This window comes from Chenopodium quinoa, unplaced genomic scaffold (assembly GCF_001683475.1).
Source record: "Chenopodium quinoa cultivar QQ74 unplaced genomic scaffold, ASM168347v1, whole genome shotgun sequence".
Lineage (NCBI taxonomy): Eukaryota > Viridiplantae > Streptophyta > Magnoliopsida > Caryophyllales > Amaranthaceae > Chenopodium > Chenopodium quinoa.
In genome coordinates, this window is record NW_018744958.1 from 19,721 (window position 1) to 33,234 (window position 13,514).

Below are 13,514 nucleotides of genomic sequence, written 5' to 3' on the forward strand. Positions count from 1 at the left end.
TACCTACTACTCCGTATGTAGTTACCATTCGTTAGCTACTGTAATTCTATTATGGCACATAGGTAACCACAATAGTTGATGATGTGTATAGAATTTGATCTCAGGTCTTGGGTGCTACCTATCTAGACTTTAACCAGCTAAGCTGCTCGGCATCCAATGGCAAAATTGAAAAGTTTCACCTTTTGACAAAGTTTGGTTTTCCACAAAAACATTGCAATCTGATGCAGCACAGAAATAATCTAGAATAATTAATTATATCAGAAATAGTCCTCAATTTTGACAATATGATCAACCAAAGCACCACGGTCGTTTTCATGTATAGAACTTTCCCATAAATTTCCTCCTTTTTCCTTCTATACTAAGTCTAAAAGCCATGATCAACACAAAAGACCTATTCCCTTACCCCTTGTGCACCATTCTGAAAAAATGGAGTTCTTCCAAAGAGCAAAGGTCTTCCGGCTAAAAACCAGCAACCAGAGCAAGTACCTGATAGCCGATCAAGATGAAGATACAGTCAAGCAAACCCGCGACAGCTCCTCAACATACACACGTTGGTCATTCGAGCTTGTTGAGGGAAAGACTAATGTCATCCGCATCAGGAGCTGCAACAGCTGGAAATACTTAGCCGCGTCTGAAGAACCTTTCCTGCTTGGAATGACAGGAAAGCGAGTTGCACAGAGACCTTGGCTCGGTGCCACAGTCGAATGGGAGCCGATCAAAGAAGGGCCTTACATCAAACTCAGAAGTCATACCGGAACTTTCTTAAGGTCAAACAAAGGACTTCCTCCTTGGAGAAACACCATTACTCATGATCTGCCTGGTCATTGGACAGCCTCTGAGAACATGATCCTGTGGATTGTTGATATCGTCGAAATCGATCATAAGTCAACTAATGGTGATTCAAAATCCTTTAAGGGAAATGCTGTTCCTTCTCGGTTAAGTAATGCAGTGGATCATAAATCTTTTTCAAGCTGCTCTACTTTGTCAATTGAGGATGATGGCCCGTCTACGAATTCGGCTTCCTCATTAGAGGTATGTTCAAAGACCAAAAACTCTGTTTCTTCCTATAATTTTTGTTCTGCTATTTTCCTTTCATTTCTTTGAAATCATCAGAAACATCTAACGAAGCTAAAATGCTACCAGCTTATATAAAAACTGATCTAGTAAAACATAAAAAGGCCTAAAATTTATATTATCAGAATTTTATTTTACCACATTGATGTCTTAGGGCTGGACCCTTGGTGTTTTCTTGTTTTCTGATTTGGATCAATGCTTATACCAATTTAGAATACTCATATTTTTTTTTGGCCTTTTTTGGGTTTTGGGTTTATGTTATGTTCCTAAACTCAGCATTCGATCTCCTTCAGCAACTTAAGGTCTATGTTAGATGGCCTAGACGATAAAGTTTATGTTGTAACAGAACGAACAACATCAGATACAGGACGCGTTCTCAAATCAGAAATTCATATGGCTAAGCAATCTCTCAAAGAACTGACGGACATGGATTATCATGGCATCTTATCTTTAGGACTATACAAAGAGCTAGAAAAGGCAATAAGTAAACTTTCTGCTGATAATAAAACATCGCGGCAAGAAACTCTACAAGAGCAACTTAAGACGATGAAAAATGACCATAACTTAGCCACTCAGGATTTAGTTGATTATGCTACATTTGACAGTAAAATATTGGAGATCAAGGCCGAGGTTGATAAGGATGTGGCCAAGGCTTGTGTGTTAGAGGCCACCCTTGACAAATGGTTCAGCGACGAGTATGTAAATCCAAGAGCTAACAAAGAGGAGTTGTTGATGGAATTAGAAGAAACAGAAAGCAGCATCAAGGCTGTGGAAGTGCTCAGATCACGAATAGCGAAGAAAAATGAGAGACTAGAGGAGATGGAAGCAAAGGAGGAATCATGGCAAGCAAGGCAACTTGAAGCTGAAAGAAAATTAGAAAGAGTTGAGAAAGAATGGGTTAAGATTAAGAGCTTGTTTAAAGATGTTTAATTAATTTAGAGTATTCATTTGGCACTTTCTTGCTTTAATGATTAAATTAATTACAATTTGAATATATTGTAAGCATATAACTCTTGAAAAAATTTCTCTAAGATTACAGCATTAAGAGGCTCTGAGCTTACATATTAGAATCACCCACAGTAGCAGCTAATGAAATTATGAAATAACAAAACTGAATGTTTCTTCCCTATTTTCCTTTTCCCTCAGTAACAAGCACCTTATGATGCTCGTTGACAAAGACCACAAAGTCAACTTGACCAGATCCTTTCCTATGCTTTACCTCCCTTCTCTTCTAATTAGAGGTGTTGTTGTAGAACGCATGGTGTTTACAAATAGATTAAGTAATTGTGCCATGAGGAAAAAAGAGAGATGGAGGAATTATTACTCTCATAATGAGGGTAATAGTTACCCACCCTCCCCCTTGTGTAACTATTACCCTCAAAATGAGGGCATTAGTTCCTCTTTCTTCACCTCATACCACACCATCACTACGTAATTTTCCTTACAATCACACCATCACTATCTCCTCCTTCCCTATTTTCACTTCATTTTACTTAGTTTGACTTTTATTACCCTAGTAATACATCTCCCCAATCCAAACATGCCTTAGAGGGATCATCAATGAACATGATTTCTTCATCAGCTCTTTATTATTGTTTTTACTTGAATATGGAATCTTAAGTTTCCGGGGTGGTGTTTTCAATTGGAGACTACTAACAGGTCTTACACTGCTATATTTTTGGGATTATGTTGGTCTCAGCATTCTGCCAGAGTCAGCTCAATAAATGGTGCAAAATCAAGCATTGTGTCCGAGTACTCTGTCCAATCTGCCTTTGAAGATGTCCAAACATTGGAAGTTAAGAGGGCTAAGCAAACCTTTGAGCAATTGAAGAATGCAGAATTTTGTACCATCTTGTCTTTGGGACAGGACAAGAAGCTTGAAAAGGCAGTTGATGTGCTCATTGCTGATGCAAAATCCATAGGCCGAGGTAAAATCCCTAGTAAACTTGTCAATATTCAAGAGCAACTCAAGTCTATGAAGAATGACCATGAATTGGCCTCTCAAATTTTGGTCGAGCATTCAACATTTTCTACAAAAAGATTAGAGATCAGGGATGAGCTAAAGAAGGATGCAGCTAAGGCTCGCGAGCTACAGGATTTGGAGGTCAATGTCAACAACACAATTGTAGATGCAAGAGCCAAAAGAGAGGAGTTGTTGAAGCAACTCGAGGAGACTGAAAATGCCATCAAGAAAGTTGAGAAAGCACGGTCTGACAGTATGGTAGAAGTTGAAGAGCTAATATCGAGAATAGAACAGAAAAGCGAGGGGCTTAAGGAAATGGAAAGCAAGGAGAAATCATGGCGAGTAAGGAAAAACGAGGCTGAGAGATTGCTGGAAAGAGTTGAGAAAGATTGGGGAAAGGTTAAAAATTCGTTTTCTGATGTCTGATAAAATGTAACTTCTGCACCAGTCGGCCTAGCTATATTCATAGACAATTTTGCACCTGTTTGGAAATATTACAGTTGATTATGCTATACATTTTGATATCAATCTGCATTCTCTCATTTTCTACATGAAAATCAAAAGATAATTCCCACTGGTTTTTTTTTTTTTTTTTTTAACTTCCATACGCTGTAGTTAATATGCTTGCTAAGTACAGTTTAATTCGACAAGAATAAACTGTAAAGCCCCGTTCACTTCACCTTAATTTTGCTGAACTGAAATTATTTTTACTTGTTTTCTATTATAATTCTTTTTCAGAGTTACTGTTTTTTTACTGAACTTATATTAATTTTACTGAACTTAAATGAATTTTATTGAACTGAAATTATTTTTACTGAATACTTCCTCTATTCCACAAATATTGCAACAAGGATGAAATTATGCATCCCAAAACACATTTTATATGCTAAATATCTTATATAAGTGTAAAAATTATAAAAAGTTGATATTGTGAAAGTATTTCACGAGACGAATCTAACAAGACCACACATGACTATATTTCACTTTACGTATAAATCATAATATGTAGTCAAACAAACGTGATGAATAGTGTAAAAGTCTAGTTGTTGCAATACTACTAGAACGGAGGAAGTATTATTTTTTAAAGGTGAACTGAACATTCCATTACAATCCTTGCCAATTCTAATCTGCATATCTGAAGCCAGAGAATAATCCAGTTGATCCTAACGTAACTTTATGTATTTATAGAAATTAAATGTTTAACCGTGTCAGCTTACAATTATTATGTTTAATTATTACAACTGTATCATTAACCTGTACAGCTAATTAAACGCGTACATTAGATAAAATGTTTAATCTTGCTTATTTGGAATAAGATCCATTATCAATCCAAGATTGTTTAACTATAAAAAGGGAAGAAAAAGTCTAAGGCTTTGAAAAGAAAAATACCTTTTTTATTCATCAAAAACGTGTGTGGTACTCCATAATCTGAACAAATTATATATTCACGCGTTAATAATTGTTGTAATGTTTGCTGACAAATTGTCCAATTTGACAAAGTCAGTCTGACCAAATCTTTCCTGATGTTTCTTCCTCTCTTCTCCAAATCATAGCTCAAAATAATGAACAATAGAACACACCTTTCATGAAAAATGGATTTGTTACAGAGGGCAAAGGTGTTTCGGCTAAAATGCAGCCACCACAGCAAGTACTTGGTAGCCGATGAAGACGAGGAACAAGTCAGACAAAGCCGTGATAAGTCCTCGAGCAAAGCCCGTTGGGTTTATGAGCTTGTTGAAGGGAAGAAAAATGTGATCCGCATCAGAAGCGGCTGGAGCTACAGGTACTTAACCGCGTCTGACGACCCGTTTCTGCTAGGAATGACAGGAAAAAAGGTTTTACAGACAATCAGCCACGGTCCCATTATAGAGTGGGAGCCAATCAAAGAAGGGCCTTATATCAAACTGAAAAGCCATAAAGGGAGTTATCTAAGGGCTAACCCAAGGGTACCTCCCTGGAGGAATTCTGTAACCCATGATGAACCCGGAAATTGGGCTGTCACTGATAACATGATCCTGTGGATTGTCGATATTGTTGAGATCGATTATCAGTTTTCGGGAGTGGCTGATGATGGTTCTACTGAATTAATGGAGGACAATAGGGAAAGCAATGTTTCTTCCGTGTCGAGTGATATAGGAGATCATAAATCTATGGTGAGCTATTCTTCTTCTCTTCTTCTGTTTCAATGAAATACACAGTTTTCATAAACAGTCAGGATCAGAAACACATGATTATTTCTGTAAATTTCTTAATTCCCAGTATTATCTAACTAGTTTTCCCTCTATAATCTGATAGAGTAACCAAATGTGATATCATTATCGAAATGAGGGGCGGTTCAATTGAGCTATTTTTTCTCTACTGATCATGTAATCATGTTTTAAATGAAACTGATCATGTGTTCGTTTTCCTAAACACAGTATTCTGGCTTGGAAGATGAACTTAATGACACCAAAGGCACAGGAGCAACTTCAGCTAAATCTAACTCGGAACACATTCATCAAGTAGAAGTCGAAATGGCTAAGAAAACCCTCAAAGAGCTAAAAGATCTGGATTTCCATACCATCCTAACTTCACAAAGGGGAGAAAAGCTGGAAAAGGTCGTAAAGGTGCTTATTGCTGATGCAAAATCCCAAGGCAGAATCCCTGGTGACCTAATCAATTTACAAGGGCAACTTAAGGTGATGCAGAATGAACATGTTTCAGCCTCCAGAATTTGATCAAGTACAATAGTTTCTCTACTAGAAAATCGGAGATTATGGCTGAACTTAAGAGGATGCTGCTCAAGCTCGTGAGCTAGAGACACTTCAGGGCGAGTTACAAACTGCAAGAAATGCAAAAGAGGAATTGGTGAAGCAACTTGAAGAAGTTGAAAATATCATTACGGACTTGGAGAAAGCCCAAGCTGACAATTTGGCTGATGCTGAAGAGCTGATATCGAGAATGGGACAGAAAAGCCAGAAACTCGAGGAGATGAAAAACGAGGAAGGAGCTTGGCAAGTGAGGAGAACTGAGGCCAACAGAATGCTGGAAAGAGTTGAGGAAGATTGGGTGAAGATTAAAACAATGTTTCTTGCTGACTGACGGTTCATTTTGGCCTACGCGTCTGTGCAGAAGGCAGTAGGGACTAGGGACCAATGTTTTCATGCTTCTGATGATATTAGACCATTCTTTGTTCCGACTTCTACGTCATACCTTCAGTTGTACATATTGATAGCAAAGATAGTAGTACTTTCCATCATTGTTCATTCTATAATATTTTCCTATACAAGTTTGTCTTTAAATTCTACATTGTAATACCAATACAATCATGTTCACATTGAAGCATACAAACCAGACAATAAGACCGAATAAACATGGCTAACTTATAATTCGGTTAAAAAGACCGTAGTGCACAAATAGCCAACACAATATCGTAAGCAACTGGGCAAATTCTGATAATAGGAAATTGCTAATGCTATTTACCAGTACCAATACCATGCATGACTTTTCTAAATGATGTGGTTGACCTAATAAATTAGAGCTCATAGTCCTTAATCTTAACAATATTTGTTCACACGGTCTTGAAATGGTAGGGCTAGAAGACTAATCCACCAGTTTGCTTAATCAAGAGTACAAAGCTTCTCAACGAGCCAACTTTATTCCAAGTGACATTTATTTTTTAACAAATGAAAGTAAGCAAGAATCATTCCATTTTTTTGTTTTTCTAGTAACTGCTCCACCACTTAATTAACAAATCATAATATAAAAGAAGCCCATCAACATTCAGCTCCAAGTTGCTATGGAGTTTTTCATCAAAACAAAATTCATTAGGCTCAGAAGCCATCACAACAGGTACCTAGTAGCAGGGTCAGACGGTGAGTCAGTCAAGCAGAGCAAGCACGGGAACACTAAGCAGGCTTGTTGGATTGTCGAGGTAGTCCAAGCCAAGCCCAACACTATCCGCCTCCGGAGCTGCTATGACAAGTTCCTGACCGCCTCAGAGGAGCCCTTCCTGTTGGGCTGGACAGGAAAGAAGGCACTGCAGACCGTGCAGACTGACAGCAATCTGTCAGTACAATGGCAGCCCATAGGTGAAGATTTTTATGTCAAGCTACAAGCCCCAATAACGGGGAAGTTCCTCAGGGCCAACGCAGGGACTCCACCTTGGAGGAACACGGTGACAGTGGATGTACCCGAGAGGAAAGCCACACAGGATTGGGTTCAATGGGTTGTGGATATTCTAGATGATGATGCAGCAATTGGTAATATTGATCGATGTTATTGGCCAAGGAATTCCAAGACATTATCCCATACTAATAAGGCTATCGAATGTTATAAGACTTCTTATTCACTGGCTGAAAATGCAACTCAGTTTAACAGTTCTGTATCATCTTTTGAGGACGAAAGTGATCATTCACGACAGTCATCAGTTTCATCAGGCTCATCTACCTCTTCTGCTTCTGTTGTGGGTGCTTACAAGGTACGCTTTTGTTTCAAATCCACATATTTTGTCCATCTTTCATCTTTATTTGTTCATTCTACTATCAAAGGCTCAACAATAACCTGACCCAAAAGTCAATGACTAATTTTATAATTTTCCATGATAATTTTAATTATTCTATGATTCCAAACAGAGCCAGAACATATGAAAAGATACGGGTTCTCAAAAAAAAATAAAAAAAAAATTGAAAAGATACGAATATAATTGAATCTGAATCAAATTACACTTCATCCAGATAACATCTAAACAAAAGGTTGAGATTTTCGATCATGATACAGTAAAAATTTCGAAAGTAAAAAAGCTCGTTAATACTCGTACTCGAAAATTCAGAACAACAAATCCTAACTAAAACCACAGCTTCGGATTTTTTTTTTTTTTTTTTTCTGGCTAATTCCAGTTTAGGTGATCCAATAATTGACAATAATACGCGTTAACGTGTTGTCAACCAAGAAAAAAAAAAAAAAAAACTAAAAAACAGAAATTGCCAGCAAATGCATATGAAATTCCCTTTCAATTACGGCAAAGCAATCGTTACATCCACTTCTAACTGTCACTAAAAAGTAATAACCCCTTTGTCTAAAATCTACCCAACCAATTTTCTTTTGACCGTTAAAAAAACCAGATCATGTTCTCACATCCCAAATAATTCTTCTACTTAAAACCCAGAAATTGTATTCAATCCAAAAACAAAAAAAATACACACATTTCAATCAAAAAAAAAAAAAATCAAACTAGGATGAATTTTGCAGTCTATTCTATAAAATTAGATATAAAAATCCCAATTCACCTGATAAATTTGTTGTGCACGACTATATCTGTTGAATAATTCGAGGTTTATGCAGTCTTCTGACCGTTGAAACATCACATGATATTTTCACATCCAACAACCATAATCAAACCTCCAAATTTCAACTCAAGTTCCCAGAAAATTCTATTCAACCTGAAAAAAAAAAAAAAAAAAAAAAACCCATTTCAAGTCAATTTAAAAAATCCCAATTGAATCAAATTTTGCATTTTAAATCACAAATTACAAAAAACCCATTTCACCATCATCAGCTATCATTGAATAAAATTTGTGGTTGTTTATGCAATTAATCCTATAACAATAAATTTGGTGTTATTATGTTTTGATTCATTTTCACTATTGGTTGGAATAACAGAGTAGTACTGGAATGGAGCTATTCCAGAATGCAAAAACAGTCCGACTACGAAGCCACAACGACAAGTACTTGATCGCCGAAGACGACGGCGAGTCCGTCTGCCAAGACCGTCACGGGGGATCAAAGTACGCACGATGGACCGTCGAGTACGTAAAGTCCGTAGAAAGTGTTGATCTTGTAAGATTCAAAGGCTGTTACAATAAATATTTAACAGCAACAGACGACGAGTTTTTATTAGGTGTTACGGGTAAGAAGGTAAAACAAACGTTACCAAGGCGGCTCGATTCGTCTATCGAATGGGAGCCTATGAGAGATGGAATGCAGGTTAAGTTAAAGACAAGGTACGGTAATTTTTTAAGGGCCAATGGCGGTTACCGCCGTGGCGAAACTCGATAACGCATGATGTTCCTAGTAGGAGTCATACACAGGATTGGATATTGTGGGAGATTGAGGTTTTAGAGGTTTATGATGTTGTGCAAGAAGTGGTGAAAGAAGTTGAGGATGTTGATAGTAAGTTGGAGAGGTGTGAGTCTCAGTTTGATGCTTCTACTTTTGTCACTTCTTATTCTGGGGTAAGTCTAATTTTCTTTTGTTTCAACACTGAATTGTGTTTTTAACAAATTTTAGCATCCGAGTTATTATTAGGGGTGCTTACATTGGCGATTTTTTGATTCTTTTATCTACCGTTAAATGTTAGAGATATTAGGTCTGTTTTTGTAACATAAGGGTATGTGGCATGGTGGCACCAATTGATTTATTTATTTTATATATTGATGTAGAGAGAGCCGCAAAGGTAATGATGTAGAAGATTCGATCTTAGAACTTAGTTGACATCCACAAATTAAGCAACGAGTCTAAATACATTGCCATTACAAGTGGTGGGTGTTTTGGAATGATAAAAATTAAATAAGTTAAGTGATTAGGTTTGAATTAGAGTGAGTAGTGTATACTTAATTGAATTTCTCTTTAAATTACATGTCTTAATCATCATTTTGTTGAAAAGCAAACATTAATAAGAAAAAAATAGTGCATTCTATCATTACCTTTACCTCTAGTCAAATTGAAAATGGACAATGTAGAAATGGAGTCATTATCAAAAATAGGTGTGATGTGATCAATTCTATACTCATTGTGCATTTCTAATTGTTTCATGCTTTTGTAAAACTGTATACAATATTGGTTGAAATTACATATGTTATGACTTTTTTCCGTCCATTTGCAGCCTGGTGAATTTAGTACTTCCGGTGTGATAAATGAAGGCCGTGTTATACATTATAATGTTGTGGATGATGATGGAAACATTGTTGATGAAGTGGAGGGAGAACGTTCAGTAGAATTTAAAGGGAACGGAGTTCAGGAGCTCACTCAGATGTTAGAGGAAGAGACAGGGTTAACAGAGGTTACATTATGCTCGCGTAGTCCTTTGAATGGAAAGCTCTATCCAATGCGGCTGGCTCTTCCTCCTAATCATGTGAAATTGCACGTTTTTGTTGTACCATCATCTTCCAAAGGTTAGTTAATGGTTTTATACTATGTCATTTTCATCAGGTTTTGCATTTGTTACCTGTTAATGACTATTCTTGCAAAATTCTATGCTTGAATATGACAATGTGTTGATATTCCGCAAGTAGATTATAGTTACTAATGATAAAGGGTAGAGCTAATCAATAGTCCTTGGTGAATTTCATGTTTAACTGATGTTTTGCCAAGATCTCGTTTGGATCACCTCACAATTAATATGTTTAGAGTTTGCTTCTCGTAGATTTTCTTTAATGTTGTGCTGAGTGATTAGAAATTTGAGACTTTGGAGAATAAAATGATTAACAGGATTGTATGAGAGCAGTATTGAACAGAAAACGGACATACATATATATTTGAAAAATGGGGTTGCATTTAAGATCAAGATTATTATTCCTTATGTCATTATATGAAATAGCCTTACAGAGAGATCTGATAAGTACATCTTGAAGCTAATTGTTTTCAGTGCATAGTATATTTCCCCTATCCAGCTTTCATGTACAAGTTCTCCTATAGAATATTTTGGCTGACCGTGAAAAAAAAAAAAAAAAAAACACAAACAAACAAACTGACAATTGTGTATCATAAAACTAAAACAAATAAACTGACAAATGTGTATCATAAAACTTAAAATCGCGAATGCATTTTGATTCCAATCTTTTATTAGAGCATTGAGTTTCATCTCTACACATTCATAGTGTAATACCCCTCACGATCGCTTTAAAGGAACTTAATATACTACTCATATTAACAAGATGCATCTTTTTTTTAAGGAACCTTATATGGTAAGATACTTCTCAGTTAAGCATGCTTGGCTGGGAGTAGTCTTAGAATGGGTGACCTCTTAGGAAGTTTCCCAGGGTGCGCATAAGTGAGGACAAAATGCGCCGGAAGAACTTGTGTTGGTCTGTAAGGACAATTGTTGGTCCCAGATGCGCATTTCATGACAATAGGCCCCACCCTGATTTGGGGTCGGGGTGTTACACATAGTGGTTTACTCATTACGTCTAATTTGAGTCAAATTATTTCGTACGAATTATATGCAGAGCATTTGCTAGTACTCTGAGTACTCCTCCTCACTCAGCAAGCAAGCAAAGCTTGGTGGAGTTAGTGGGGAACTTAGCTTGTGACTTTGAGGTCAGAAGTTCGAGTCCCACTAACTACAAAATGCTTGGAAGTAGGGGGATACCTTACCTCCCCCATACTCTCAAGCATTGACTTGCAGAGTTGTGCTGGCTAAAACCTCCTGTGAGAGGTGCCGGTTTAGTCTCCTCCTCGACAACCACCCCCCCCCCCTTTTTACAGCTCATTGTCTTAATCACAGCCTTTGTGCTGTTGTAGGGAGAGTGCCTTCCTAGCTCTACAGCAACACGACTTCAGTGGCTTTTCTTGTTCGTTTTAACTCTTTCATTCATCAAACCTTGCTTTTGAATTGTGTTTGATTTCTTTTTCAGCTTGTAGAATTGTGAAGAACTGGTTGGTTTATCATTTTGTTTATTTGCTTATCGTCTTAATTAAATACCATTGGTATTAAGTATGATTGAAAATTTTCTGTAATGTGTTGCTGGAATTTGGCTGTCCTGGAGTGTCGGCGCGCTAGGTGCTTCCTTCCTTTTCCTCTTTTATTGTACTTGACTTAAACCAAAATGCTAACCTTAACAAAAATAATGAATCCATTTTGGCTTCCATGTCTAAAATGAAGCAATTAACTCATGTATCACATTGCATCAAAATTCAAAAATATACCAAAGGACTAAAGACATTGATGTTGGTTTCAATTTTCAGCTTCAGCAGATTTCGACTTGAGTTGAGTGGCCTGGCAATTCAGTAATCAACTTTACCCTGTCAATATGTGTCTGAGTTCAGCGTATGCAGCCGCGGTTAAAGAACAGGATGATTATTTGTACATAGCTCAAAATATAATGGAACTAGCCTTTTGGTCTACCAAGATCAAGTTCTTGGGAGCTTAATGGAATTTACGTTGGAAGGCAGCTTGTTTTGCATTTCTTCAACTCAATGGTCGTGACTTCAAAGTACGATGTATAATTGAATGTTTTGCCTTTGATGCATGAGAGATAAGTGCGTCACAAATTTGGATTCTAAACTAGTTAATGTACCTCAAACCATGCATTATAAACGAACTATGATCATGTTTTACCATAATCACTGTACTTAATTTTGTAGCCGGTGTTTGTCACTTAATACTAGTGTATAATTGTACTAGTATAATACGAAGTACTAATAAAGCAAAGCTTGGTATAGTTAATTCCAAATTCACCTTTTTTTTAATAGTAAAAAAATTCATTAATAAAAAGTCATACGACATCTACAATAGAGATTCGACTTTAACAAATACATAAGATATTGAATCGACTTTAACAAACCATGCTCAGGTCCACCATGAGCATGGTACACCCTGGTGTACAATGTAAATTTCATAATTCTGACGGAATGGTTCCGATGGACACGTAAATCCGTCAGAATATTTGTTCTTTCCGACGAGATATTCCGTCGGAAATTTCCGAAGGAAATTCCGTCGGAATATTTATTAAAACAAAAAAATCTAAACCTAACCCTAACCCTTTCCGCCCCTTCTCTTTTTCTCTCCACTTCTCTTTCCCCCTTTTCTCTTTCCCCTTCTCTTTCTCTCTCCTCTTCTCTTTCCCCCTGTTCTCTTCGATCTCCTCCTCTTCTCCTCTTCTTTCTCCTTCTTTCCCTTTTTCTGTTCTCTTCGATCTCCTCCTCATCTTCTCCTCTTCTATGTTTCTCTTCTTTCAGTCCCCTCTTTATTCTCACAACGCTTGATCGTCCACCGCCATCATCAACAACACGCCCACCGCCAACATCGTTTTTAAGGTTTTTAAGGTCAAATTCACCCATGACAAGTCTATAGATCTAGAGTTTTCATGGTCGAATTTGGCCTATTTAGCCATATTTGAGGTGAAATTCGAAGCCATTGCCGATTTTTAAGGTATTTGTTCGATTTTTAAGGTATGTTTTCAATTTTTATTTTAATTTTCTTTAATTTTATTTTATTCGATATGGATCTGGTGGTTTGGGTTAGATGGTGGTTTCGTGGTGGGTTAGGGTTGTAGATCTGGGTTTTGTTTGTTGTAGAAATTAATATTTTGTTTTGGTTTTTTTTATTTTTTATTTTTTATTTTTTTTTAATTTTTAGGTTATGGTGGTGGTCGTGAGTTGTGTCGAAGAGGAGAGTGAAAGAGTGGGTTTAGGTGGGTGGTCGTGGTGTGGGGTTGGGGTTGGTGGTGGTCGTGGGTGTCGAGGTCTGGTCGGGTGGTTTGCGTGGGTTGTGTGGCTG

The 13,514-nt window shown here is 37.1% G+C and overlaps 4 protein-coding genes across 5 annotated transcripts; all 4 read left to right on the forward strand.

Moving 5' to 3' along the window:
- The first annotated feature begins 116 nt into the window (after positions 1–116).
- Positions 117–3,623, forward strand: LOC110706448 (unconventional myosin-XVIIIa-like). 2 transcript variants are annotated; one of them, XM_021884369.1, is made up of 2 exons: positions 117–1,032; positions 2,774–3,623. In XM_021884369.1, exons 1-2 carry the CDS (start codon positions 427–429, stop codon positions 3,461–3,463), a joined length of 1,296 nt encoding a protein of 431 aa, XP_021740061.1. In that variant the 5' UTR covers positions 117–426; the 3' UTR covers positions 3,464–3,623. The 2 variants fall into 2 exon arrangements, with proteins under 2 accessions (XP_021740061.1, XP_021740062.1); XM_021884370.1 differs by lacking the exon at positions 2,774–3,623 and adding an exon at positions 1,351–2,599 and having other exon boundaries at positions 144–1,032.
- Positions 3,624–4,569: 946 nt separating this feature from the next.
- On the forward strand, positions 4,570–6,118 carry LOC110706449. Its single transcript, XM_021884372.1, has 3 exons — positions 4,570–5,190; positions 5,455–5,739; positions 5,846–6,118. Exons 1-3 carry the CDS (start codon positions 4,630–4,632, stop codon positions 6,116–6,118), a joined length of 1,119 nt encoding a protein of 372 aa, XP_021740064.1. The 5' UTR covers positions 4,570–4,629.
- A 597-nt stretch (positions 6,119–6,715) lies between these two features.
- On the forward strand, positions 6,716–9,046 carry LOC110706443 (the record flags this gene model as incomplete). The annotated part of the gene is made up of 2 exons (XM_021884366.1): positions 6,716–7,496; positions 8,678–9,046. Coding segments are annotated over exons 1-2 (1,050 nt in total), but the record flags the coding sequence as incomplete, so codon positions are not given.
- Positions 9,047–9,048: 2 nt separating this feature from the next.
- On the forward strand, positions 9,049–12,051 carry LOC110706444 (the record flags this gene model as incomplete). Its single annotated transcript, XM_021884367.1, has 3 exons — positions 9,049–9,249; positions 9,900–10,188; positions 11,981–12,051. Coding segments are annotated over 3 exons (516 nt in total), but the record flags the coding sequence as incomplete, so codon positions are not given.
- Positions 12,052–13,514: the final 1,463 nt, after the last annotated feature.